This window comes from Sminthopsis crassicaudata, chromosome 4 (assembly GCF_048593235.1).
Source record: "Sminthopsis crassicaudata isolate SCR6 chromosome 4, ASM4859323v1, whole genome shotgun sequence".
In the NCBI taxonomy this organism is placed as follows: Eukaryota; Metazoa; Chordata; class Mammalia; order Dasyuromorphia; family Dasyuridae; genus Sminthopsis; species Sminthopsis crassicaudata.
Genome location: NC_133620.1, coordinates 106,292,882 through 106,305,592, shown reverse-complemented (window position 1 = coordinate 106,305,592; position 12,711 = coordinate 106,292,882). Strand labels below are relative to the sequence as shown.

The 12,711-nt window shown below is 39.3% G+C and overlaps 1 protein-coding gene across 9 annotated transcripts in view; it reads left to right on the top strand.

The window, feature by feature from the left end:
- KCNH1 (potassium voltage-gated channel subfamily H member 1) overlaps positions 1–11,801 on the top strand; it is a 610,670-nt gene extending 598,869 nt beyond the window's left edge. For 7 of the 9 annotated variants that reach the window (XM_074309074.1, XM_074309077.1, XM_074309078.1 and 4 more), the window contains one exon: positions 3,488–11,801. In XM_074309074.1, coding sequence (XP_074165175.1) covers positions 3,488–4,345 — 858 coding nt within the window. In that variant the 3' untranslated portion in view covers positions 4,346–11,801. The remainder of the gene's footprint in view (positions 1–3,487) is intronic. The other 2 variants (XM_074309069.1, XM_074309070.1) reach the window with 1 other exon arrangement.
- The last annotated feature ends 910 nt before the right edge of the window (positions 11,802–12,711 follow it).

Below are 12,711 nucleotides of genomic sequence, written 5' to 3'. Positions count from 1 at the left end.
CCCATCTCCACATAGGGTGGGTTGAGAGTGTCCTCTCATATTTTTTCATTCAAGTGATCATTATATTTGTTCTATTTACTTTTGATTTTTTTTAGTGTGTAGCTCTCATAAATTTTTAACAACATAAAAAGACCCTAAGGCCATAAAGGCTGAGATGCTTACTGATTCACATTTAAGTATTTCTGCAGTGTTTTTCTTACCCAGCTTACTTCATTCTGCCAAAGTTCATTCATATTTTTCCATATATTCATCATTTTCTATTTGTTAAGTAATATTGCTATTTGTTAAGCAGTATCCCATCCCTAAATCTATGTTGTTTCTAAGTTTTTTTGTTTACTCTGAATTGCTATTAATTGTCACTAATTTGTCACTAATGGGATCTTTCTATGTTTGACTTTCTTGGGTCATATGATGGGTTAGATAGGATATTTAAACCAGGAACATAACCTGGATTCGAATTCTAGATTCTATCACTTACTAGTTGTATGAACTTTAGTAAATCATAATCTCTTTAATCCATGATTTTCTCAGATATAAAATGTAGATGATATTCAAACTATCAACATTAGAGGTTTTTGTGAGGAAATTTTTTTGTAAACTTTAAAATTAAATATGAATCATTATTACTCTCCATACAGTCCAAAAATGGAATGGACTGCCTTAGAAAGTAATGAACCATTTGTTATTTTATATTTTGAATCATCTCTTTCGTTCTGCTGTGCACATGGCAATTTGTTTTCTTTTCCTATTTTCTATTTAAGTTAAAAAGAAATAAAATAAAAGAAAGTAATGAACCCAAAATAAATATTCATGTAAGGACATGATGACCCTTTGTCAGAGATGTTATATCAGGAAGTCTTTTATGAGGCTCCTGAATCTGGGTCTAATTGGATGCTTTCCCAGAATGGCACACCTCAGAAGCCATCTAGTCCAGCTCATATCTAAACAAGAATCTCTTCTTTGACATATCCTAGCACTTGAAATATTAGGAAGCTTAAATGAACCTTTCCAATTAAGTCCCAGAAGAAAAAGAAAACTAGGAGCAGCAGGCAGAAACTCACTCACTATTCCTTGTTTTTCTTCTGGGCCTAAGGAGAATATCCTAAATCTTCTAAGTCATCTCTTTTCTTGATTAAATATTTCTAGAACCCTAGAGGTAGCTAAATGGTGCAATGGATAGAATGCTGGACTTGTATCCAAGAAGACTAGAGTTTGAATCTTACCTAGAGATGTGATGCTAGAAAAGTCAGGTTATTGACACCCTCAATTAACCCTTCTGTAAAATGGTAATAATAATAATAGTATCTGCTCCATAGGATTGCTGTGAAGCTCAAATGAGATAACATATATAAAATACTTAGAGGATCTTAAAGGATTATCTAAATGCTACTTTATTATTATTGTCATTCAATTGATATTTAAGTGATAGGCTTTCACATTTCTAGTATATTTTTCTGCCTTGCATATAAACGTTGAACAGTGTAAGATAGTGCCAGAGATGATGATTATAGCTAATGTTTATTTAGTGCTTTAAGATTTGCAAAACACTTTATAAATACCATCTTATTTCCTTTTCATAACAACATCAAAGACAAGAGCTATTATAATATTCATTTTATAGATAAGGAATCTGAATGTGAGAGAGGTTAAATGATCTGTCCAAGGTCATAAGTAAGTATCCAAGGTTAGAGTTTAATGCAAGTCTTCCTGATTTCAGATCCATCTCTCTCTCCAATGCATACCTGCCAGAAATTTCACAAGGCTAAATCTTATTGCCAAAAGTATGGCAGAAGAAATTAGTGCTATGAATTTAGAAGATGACAAGATCACCATCGAGCTGGGAAATTTTCATGAAAGAAGTAGAATGGGAACCAATTGTCCAAGATGACTAAGATTTGGATTGATGGAAAATAGGAGAGAAGGCATTTCTAGGAGGACTTATAAGAACTTTAGGGTTCTGGTTCCTGCAGATGGATGGTGGTATTCATAAACCCCAAACATTCATTGTACACCTTCTTTGAGACATTGAAGGACTGATTGGTAGGTGTTTGTTATATATCTGAAATTCCTAGATATCAGGAAGCAGGTGGGAAGACGGGATATTATTCGTTGCAGCATCACACACTTTGAGAAAACTAGAAAAAGCCATGCAAATGTAAGGGATCATGTAGAGTTTGATATTAACCTCCTTCCCTATAGCACAACTGGTCTGGATTATTGCTATTGTTTGTTCTTTACTGTCAAAGATGCCCTATGAGATCACCAGGTTAATGTCTTGACTTGAGCATGAATTGCATAGAGTATATTGGGAGGATAAAGTTGGTTAGATTTTGTTAGAGAGTTTTCTTCTTTGCTCCTTTGACTAGAAGTAGGATAAAAGCTAGACAATTGCCAGTCATCCTCTTATAGGGAACATTACACATATAGACTTCTCAAGTGCCCCTGGGGTATGCAAGATGGTTTTAGGCAAAGAAGCTTTCCCCATTGTCAATAATTAAGGAAATATCAGAGTATAGCAGTAAATATGGGAGAAAGGAGCCAACAGTATCAGTAAGTAAAACCACAAAATAGCTATAATTCAAACATAGCCAGAAGTCACTATTCCCTTGAGCCATATAGTGTTGAACATAAGTTTAAAAAGATAAAAAATAAAATAAAAAGAACATAATTGGTGCTAAACAAATATTTATTAATTGAATTACTTTTTTTATTATTCTAAGAGAAGGTAACATAGTAACACAGCAAGAACATTAAAGCAACAATCAAAAGACTTGGTTTTAGTTTTTGGTTTTTCATTTCACTATTTAGTACCCATAAATTCACTTAGCCATATAGTATAGTGGACAGCTAGATGGTGCAGTGGATAAATCACCAGGCTCTGGGGTCAGAAAGACACCTCTTCCTTATTTCAAATCCAGTCTCTGTGCAAGTCACTTAATCCTGTTTGCCTCAGTTTCCTTATCTGTAAAATGAGCTGGAGAAGGAAATGGCAAACCATTCTAATCTCTTTGCCAAGAAAAATCTCAAACAAAGGGACAGATGGTTAGACATGACTGAAAAAAAATGATTAAACAAATAGTTTGTTTAAAACCCTGGACTTGTAGTCAGGAGGGTCTTGGTTCAGATTTCACTTCTAATACTAACTTGGTGGCAATTGACTACTAATTTTTCTTTAAACTTTGATTTATCTGTAATAACACCCATCTCACAATGTTGCTGTGAGTCAAAGTAGATAATGAATTTAAAACACTATAAACTGGTTTTAAAAATTATTAGCCATATCATTATGAGTAGGTCTTTCTGAGTCTTCTCATTTGCAAATAGTCTAGACTTGGTAACTTTTAGTTTTTTCTTCTAGCTCTACCATTCTTTGGTTCTCTTAAAACACTTGGGAGGGTTGAAGGACATGACCTGTGATGTCGGGGAGGATGAGGGCTCCCATCATCATCCATCTTAAACACCTCCCATGTCATTTTACTTGTTGCAGATTGTGTTTCGAAAGATCAGCGATGTGAAGCGGGAAGAAGAAGAGCGAATGAAACGGAAGAATGAGGCGCCCCTGATCCTGCCCCCAGACCACCCTGTCCGAAGGCTTTTCCAGAGATTCCGGCAGCAGAAGGAGGCCAGACTGGCGGCAGAAAGGGGAGGCCGGGATTTGGATGAGCTGGACGTGGAGAAGGGCAACGTTCTGTCAGAGCACTCCTCCGCTAACCACACCGTGGTAAAGGCCAGCATCGTCACTGTCCGCGAGAGCCCAGCCACTCCTGTCTCTTTCCAGTCAGCATCTACCTCAGGGGTGTCAGATCACGCCAAACTACATGCTCCTGTGTCTGAGGGCTTGGGTCCCAAGGGGGGTGGGGGGGACTGTCCCCGACGCAAAGGCTGGGCTCGTTTCAAAGATGCCTGTGGAAAGGGAGAGGACTGGAACAAAGTCTCCAAGGCGGAGTCCATGGAGACACTCCCAGAGAGGACAAAGACATCTGGGGAGGCTACTCTGAAGAAGACAGATTCTTGTGATAGTGGGATCACCAAAAGTGACTTGCGCCTGGATAATGTTGGCGAGACCAGAAGTCCTCAGGACCGCAGCCCCATCCTTGCAGAGGTCAAGCATTCCTTCTACCCCATCCCTGAGCAGACTCTTCAGGCCACCATGCTGGAGGTGAAGCATGAGCTGAAGGAGGACATTAAAGCTCTAAACAACAAAATGGCGAACATTGAAAAACAGCTCTCTGAGATACTAAGGATATTAACTTCCAGAAGATCTTCTCAGTCCCCCCAGGAGCTCTTTGAAATATCAAGGCCCCAGTCCCCAGAATCAGAGAGAGACATTTTTGGAGCAAGCTGAGAGGCTCATTTATTTAAAGATTAAATAATAATATAAACATTACAACCCCTCTTCTGGAAACACATGCATACAGCTAACATTTTCTTCTCAAAATAGGATTTTCTCATTGATGGAAAATCAGTGAGGGACTGGTGGATCCAGCATGCCCCCCACTCTCTGGACAAAGAGAAATTTGTCACCATTCTGCAAGATGGCAGTTGTGTTAGAAGTGTCTTAGCACAAATTTGGAAGAGGGGGTACACTGTTCAAAGAGTATTTTCCTTTTCTCTTCAGTTTGGACATTTTTTAAACTTCCACAATGTTTGGTAAAAAAATTATAGAGAGGAAAAAAAACAAACAAACATCAGCCTTTTGAGGATTGAAGGGGGTGGCTGGGAATGTGTTCACATGGAGGTGAGCTTCAGCTCCTTTGCCAAATCCCCAGACTCTGGAAGGTGCAAGAATCTCTAGCACCTACCTTCTGGGCTGCCTTCCTGTACACTTGTGCAGACAGTATCCAGTGTCAGAGTATATTTTCGTATCCTAACAATCATTTGTAACAAGCATGGGGAAAAGGAGGGGACAGGTAGGAGGACAGAACTCCTTTCATCCTTTCATCTATCATGATTCAAGACCAAAAGACAGATGCAGGTGTTGTGCCTCCTTCGAAAGGTTAGAATCATGAAGCCCTGGGAATTTACCTCAGGGTCTGAAACTCAGTGGGTTACATTCAGTGACTTGGATTTTTATGTGTCTTCTCACTATTTCTGAGTCTCCAAGGCTGCTGAATGCCTGCATAGAGCCCTGATCTCTTATTCTAAAAGAGTTCAGAGTTGAGCCAATTGCTAGAGGTAGGGAGGCAGAGCCTCCTTACCCAGGATCATTAAGAGGCCATTTTTTTTTCCCCTGGAGATCTCACATGGACACTGGGAACCTCTATGTGATTCCAAGTTCACATTGGCTCCCATCTCCAGATGTGATTCTACCTTTTGGACAATTATATATCTATACAACCCAATGGGATTGGAATGCCAATGTAGCATTCTTTGGGGTATACTGGAGATGAAAAAAGTATCAGGAACCCAGATTTGACTTTTTTAAGGATGATAATATTTTGTGGCATGTTTTTTATAATTCTCAATAGAATTGACCTTTGCTTTACCTTTGTCCTTAGCCAGAAATCATTGTGGGACACTTACAAGTCCCCCAATTGCTATCTCATAAACAGAAATCCTCAGATGAACTTGTAAGAGTTGTTTAAAAATGGAATGGAGTAAGTACCACATTAAATAATGAGTTCCCCGACATTGGAGGAATTCAAGCAGAAGCTGGATGACCACCAGTTGAAGACAGAAAGGGGGATGCCTTTTCCATACTCCCCAAATGGATTCTGTTCAGAGCTGGAGGCCATTATGAGACACACTTTGGAACAGCCAAACTCTGTGTCTCTTAGGCTCTAAACACCAGAAACGGTATCAAAAAGCAAAGAGTGGTGCAAGGGGGTTGCGTATATGTGAAAGGGTTCAAGGATTATGTTTTCATTTTTAACTGGAAAAAAAGGAATCAATATTTCAAAAACAAGGGTATTTAAGAGCTGGTTCAGCTGAGTCTATGGTCTAAAAAGGGCCCCACATCTAAGCCAGTAAATTGATATTTGGGAACTTTCCAATGCAACTGGAGTTACTTCCCTAAATGTTGGTTTCCTCCAGCAATATTTTGGGGTGAAGCATAAAGAAGGGAGAGATAACTATCAGGCTTTTGGACCCACAAATGATTCTGGAATATGCAAATCTCTGACGCAGAGTAAAGTTGGCTTGAGGTGTGCCCTACGCAGAGGCAGTAGGGACCCAAAAAAAGAGTCTAGATGTTGGAAGTTCAGTGCTGAGAGCTTAGCATTAGAAAGTCCAGGATTATAAATGCAGCTGTGTCTTAAGCATTGTTGGCCAGCTGGCCAGACCTAGCCTATCAATGACACTTGAGAATCCCTACTCCAAGTTTTAATGAAAAGCATCTTCTTGCATGGACTCAGTAATGGGGATATCACTACAGAGCTGCTACCTTTTGCTTATGCTCATTAACATCCTGACACCAGTCTTCTTTAGGACTTTGAGATAATGGTGAGCTGAGTGCTAAAGGCATACAGTGCTTTTGAAAACTTTGTCAGGTCCCATTCCTTTTATCTTTACTCTGCATCCACAGGAAGCACAAAGGGGCAATTGGGTGGCCTTAGTGTTCCAGTTGCTCCAGGGGCCAGCACTGTCAGGCTCTCTCCTCATTGTTCTAAGAAATAGGTCTCAAGAGTTCAAGGTTGTAATCATTCCCAGGATGATGTCAACATAATGAAGAGCTTTCATTTGAGGATGATGCAATAAGTTGCTCTAAAGGTGTTACTTAAGTAACAACATTCCAATGCCGTCATGGACAAAATCACGTATGATGAGGAGTAGCATTTCACTTCTGTGAGAACAAATGCCAGTTGCTTAGTAATCTGATTCAAACTTTGAAGAAAGTTGTACCTTCCTACTTCCCATCCTCCTACCAACTTGACAAGATTGTTTTGCCTGTCTGGTGCTTATCTATCAATAAGCATTTATTAAGCACCTCTTAAGTGCCAGAAATTATCCTCAGCACTAGGGATAAAAATAGGAAAAAAATGAAACAATCCCTGCCCTCAAAGAACCTCCATTATAATCCACCTTTCATTTCAATGTACTGTGCTCCAGAGGAAAGTGAACAGAGCACACCTCTGTCTATATCTCCCAGGTCACTGAAATCTCTACATACTTTGGCCTTTTTTTCTATTAGAAATCATAAGGGAAAATGCTGTAAACTATGTCTCTAAAACCTCAAGTCCCATCTTTTCTTAGGCAGGGCATGTTGCATGAGGAAGGAAAATCTTATGTCTACGTCCAGGAAGTATCTGACTCTAGAGATTATGCATGCTAACTGCCAGCTCCATGTTTCTTTCTTCTTTCTAACAGACCCAAGGACCAGGCCAGAAGCAGTGTTGAGCCACAGGTCTAGCAATGTGCCAGCCAATAGAGCTATCCTTCCCCTTCTTCTTAGTTACATTCCTGGAGAGGCAGCATGATACCTTAGAAAGTGTACCAGCTTTGGAGTCAGAAGACTTGATTTTGAATCCTGCCTTTCTTGATGGGTGACCTTGGGCAAATCAATCCATCACTCCAGACCTCAGTTTCTTCATTCATAAAATGAGGTGATAACTAGATGATTTCTATTTTTGACTTGGGTGTCTTTGGACTGTCCTTGTTCAAAGCTATGTGGATACATTTCAGGAGGTCTGTAAACTTGAATAGGAAAAAAAAGGATCTTTATTCTCTAACTGAAATTTAGAATTTCATTTAATTATTTAAAATAGTATTCTGAGAAGAGGTTAATAGGCTTCACCCATAGACTGCTAAAGGGATCCAAGACAGAAAAAAAGGAATAAGCACTTCTGTTCCAAGATCTCTTTAAGTTCTAAATTTATGATCATGTGATTTTATTTCATGGCATGGACTATTAACATGCAATTCAGAGTCAACACAGAGTTGATCTTTATTGGCACAAGTACCAGTTCTTGATGGGATGATCTTCTTTTGGGATAACCATAGCCATACAGGTCTAGTATGTTCATAACCTAGAAAGCCCCAGAGAACTGTGTAAGAATTTACAGATGTGCTCTCTTTCCCTCATCTCCCTTCCTAAATGTGGCTCCCAAATCTCTCCAAAATAAAGGCTCAAAAGGCCTGGAGTTCATAAAAAGTCAGTGACCTGATTTATCAGCTACACACATGCTGGCCAAGGTAAATGTGAGACCCACTGGAAATCAGCTGTTGAGAGATTAGAAAAATAAAACAAAAACAGACAGAAAGCTAAAAGATTCTCCCCAGGCATCCAAGATTTAGAAGTGGCCAAAGCTTCAGAGATCATCCAGTTGTCCAATCCTCACTTTTTGTATCAAATCCAGGATGTCTTCCACTGTACCCTGCCCCACACTATTGGAGAAAACTGCCTTGTTTGCTGAGTCTAGTCTTGGGGAAGATGAACAAAATTTGTTGAGATAACTCCATCTAACTCTCAATATCTCAGAATCTGTTTATTGAAATTGTACTTTATAAATGGAAGTCAAGTAATATCCTGAAGACTTCTAAGTAGGATATCGCCCATCTTGGATTAACATGGTTTATGGTATGTGTTGTTTTGTGAGTGATCCCTTACTTTTGAATCTAAGCATGTGCTTCTATCTTTCATTTGCCTCCGGTGGTGATTTAAAGAGAATTTCATCATCTTTTTTCCCTTGAAAAAATTGAAAAATGCATTTCCCCACTTTCTTTTTTAAACAGTTTTTGTTTGGGGGTATTTTTTTTTCTTTATACGTCTGCATGGTTTCAGTCTTCCTTTTGCTCCAGTCAATCTTCTACCAATCCACTTTGGGTGAAAAAGCTTTGTCCAAGTGCTTTAAGTAACAGTGACCTGACTTATCAGCTACATACATGCTGGCCAAGGTGAATGTGTGGCCCACTGGAAATCAGCTAGTGAGAGATTAGAAAAACAAAACAAAAACAGACTAAAAGATTTTCCTCCAGGCATCCAAGAGTTGACATACTATTTGTTGAAAGGCTTTTTGCTACAATGAAACACAGACCTACAGTGAGGCCTTCCTGCCAGATATAAAGGCTCTAAAAGTCCTGGGGGTTGCAAGTGGGGGATCTTTCAGGAATCTTCACTCCTTTAGTCCTTTGCTGTATATATCAAACATATTTTAACTTCTTTAAGCACTGGACTTAGGTCCTATTCCATGGAGCAAAATGGTTGGTGAGATGTTAATGGCAGAATTTGAATTCACATCATCTGACTCCACAATCTTTTCCCTATTCTCTGGACATCCAGAAATGACATCTCTGTTTCCTATAGAGAGATATCCACATGAAAGAGTGTATTGGGAAGTTTCCAAAATCCTGTGCTGGAATAAAATTTTGAGTGCCCTAGGGATCTTCTAAAAGTGCTCAGTCTCTTTGATTTTGAGGTTTTGGTGCCCATTAAACTGAATTAGAGTTAGGCAACTATTTAAACAACTGTGATCAATACAAGCATCTATAAAGCTTCTCAATATATAAGCATATCAAACTGTTGGAAAGATTTTCTCTTATTTTCATCTCTTCTAGGATCCCCTCTTCTTCTTTCTACTATTTTTCTATTTCCCTGACATATCTATCTGAGGGGTATAAACATGAAGCTTTTTCCTGTTATTATTATATTATCCCACATATGATTTGGGGGCAGAAGCTGAAGTGAGACATTATTAAGAGGAAAATGAATTTTCCATCTTTGAGTCAAAGAGAAAGAAGTTATCCAAATTACTGAATTTTCAAGTCCATGTTCAGTTCTCCCTTTTAATGCTAGGAGCCCAGACAGAAAGTAATAGTAAATTATATTCAGCTTTTAGCAGTTAAGATATTTGGACTTAAGACCCTTGAATTAATTTTTAACTCTGATGGAACTACCAACTCCATTTTCTTTAGTACTTTGTACTACCCAAAGAGGAGATCTCATTGTTGATTTCTGGGAGAACAAAATGAATCCTCTCCAGTAAGGAATTGGTTCTATCGTTACACTTATTACCTTCTAATTCACTTCAATAAAGATGACCATTATTGACCTCTCTCTCACCCTCTCTCCCTCCCTGCTCTTCTCTTCCCCTCCCTCCCTCCCCTTCCCTCTCTCTCCCTTTCTTCCTCTTCCTCCCCCTCCTTCCCTCTCCCTCTCCCTCCTTCTCTTCCTCCCTCTCTTTCTCTTTCCTTCCCTTCCTCTCTCCCTCTCTCCTTCTCCCTTCCTTTCCTCTCTCCCTCTCTCCTTCTCCCTTCCTTTTCCCCTCCCTCCCTCCTTATCTCTCTCTCTCTCTCTCTCTCTCTCTCTCTCTCTCTCTCTCTCTCTCTCTCTCTCTCTCTCTCTCTCTCTCTCTCTCTCTCTCTCTCTCTCTCTCTCCAGCCAATGAACACCATCAGAGACTCCAGCCATCATCTTATTATAGATTTTGATGTTGGGAAGGTTCTTTGCCTTGTTTAATGCAAAAATGGTCATAGAATTCATAGATCTAGGGCTAGAAAGGATCTTGGAGGTAATCCTAGCATACCAATTTTATTTTATAGCTGAGGATACTGAGACCCAGTGTGTCCATGTGACTTATTCAAAGGTGTGTAAATAGTGTCAGAGGCAGAATTGAAACACAGATGCTACAGTAGAAGGAATTGTGAACTGGGAGGGGTTTCAGAGGCCATCTAGTTCTAATTTTTTATTGTATATTTGAAGAAACTGAAATCTAGGATTTTATGATTTGCATAAGATCATGAAGGCAAGAAGAGGGAGGAAGAGATCTGAACTCAGGACCCCTGACTACAAGGTCAAGTATTTTTTTTTCTACTGTGCCACACTGCCTCACTTAGGAAAAGAAGGTCTAGGTTAGGTTAGAGTTTATGGCAGCCATAAAACAACCAACACCAATAGGCAGCATACATTAGATGAGACCTAGATTCTATGGAGCCCACATGAACTCCCTAGAACTTTCCCAGAGTCCAATTTATTTCAAGCAGAACTGGTATAGTGTGAGTCTCTTGGGCATGTTACTCCAGTTACATCCTTGGAAATGGATTTGCTGGGTTTCTTCTCCTCTCAAAAATCTTTTTTCTTAGAAGAGGTGATTGCTTTTATCCCCTCAGTGACCTCTGAGTCATCAAATGCATCTAATTATCTAATGAGGTCAGAATCTTGTCTCTCATTGAACTGCCTACATTAAGAAAGATGCCAATTCCTCATGAATGTATTATCTAATTATTCCGATCCTTGGTCAATATTTGTACACCTGTCGAAAACTGTCCATGTTCGCTATTTCTCTGATGCTGCATGGACCCTTTGACATAGGTGCAGCTCCGTCTTCTGGGGCTTCTCCATATAACACACTTCTTTTTATTCCTTCCTCCGCATAGTTCCCAGGTCCCCTTTCCTCCCTCTCTGCATTTGTCACTTTGTTCAAATGAGCATGAATAAAAAGTCGTGCAAACGAGCAGATACTATTTTTATGGTCAGCCAAGGATGCTGCCAAGAGCTCTCCTGTATTGTATATCTCCAGTTTGGGAATGTTCAGAGAAAAATGCAGGCACCTCCATGAAGAATATTCCCTTCTCAGACATTTTTAAACAAGCACAAATAAGATTTGTAAAGAAGTTTAATTTTATTTATTATAGTAATAAACTATTTTATACATGATATTTGTTTTGTGCATTTTCTTCAACCCATTTGAGGCCCTGTGCTCACTACCTGGATCATGGAATGATGTGGGGAGGGCTCTATCCATTCCTTCTCCAATGGCTGATACACAGAGGATAGACCTTGAAGATTGGGGAAAAGTTATCGAGCACATAGAATGTCAGTAGAACAGCAGCATAGATTTAGAGCTTAGAGGTCATTGAATGGGCTTTCCCCATTTTGCAGTTGAGGAAATTGAGGCACAGAGAGATTGAGTAGATTTCTCAGTGTTATAAAGCTAGTAAGTGTTTTGAAGTAGAGTGTGAGGTCCTGCTTTTCCAGTCTTCAAGCCCAGTGCTCTCTCCATTATAAAGCCTATTTTTTAAAACTGGTCAAAATAGGTCCCTAGGTCACAGAGAGAGGCAGATTTGTCACTAGAATCAAAACCTCCTGATTCCTAACTGAAGGATTTAGAGCAGAAAGGGGTCATCTTAGAGACCACCTGGGTCAACCTTTTAATCTCATAGATGAGAACCAGAAAGGGGAAAGGGTTTTCTCCAAGTTTACATACTCCCAGGGTCAGGATCTAAATCTATCCCATTTGACTCCAGATCCAGCAATCTTCTAATACTCTTTGTTACCTCTCTACTGGTTATTATTAAAATGGAACTTAGATCTGCCATTTGGGGAAAAAAATGGGAAAATCCACAGGCAAAGGATCTTTGAACTTATCAGTGTGGGTAATTCTTCCACAAATATAGATTGTAACCACTCCACATGTTCTATGCTATCTCATTCATGCGTTCCCATAAATCTCCCCATAAAAGTCCATGATAAATCATAAAATTGGGATGGACCAAGCCCTTTTATCAATCAACAAACATTTTTGCTAGACAAAACCCAGGTGTCTTTCAAGGCAGGCAGTTATAGTTTTCATCAACTGGGCTTTTACTCTATTTTAATATTATGTTTCTCCATCTCTCCTCTTTTGCTTCTCTTCCTCCTTCTTTCCTCCCCTCTCTTTTAAGTAGATATAACCGGGATATGTGACTCCCAGCATGCTTTTTTATATCATGTGCTGCAAAATCAGCACTTTTACATCCACTAACCCACTTTTGATTTTATTTTTGATACTCTCAGTA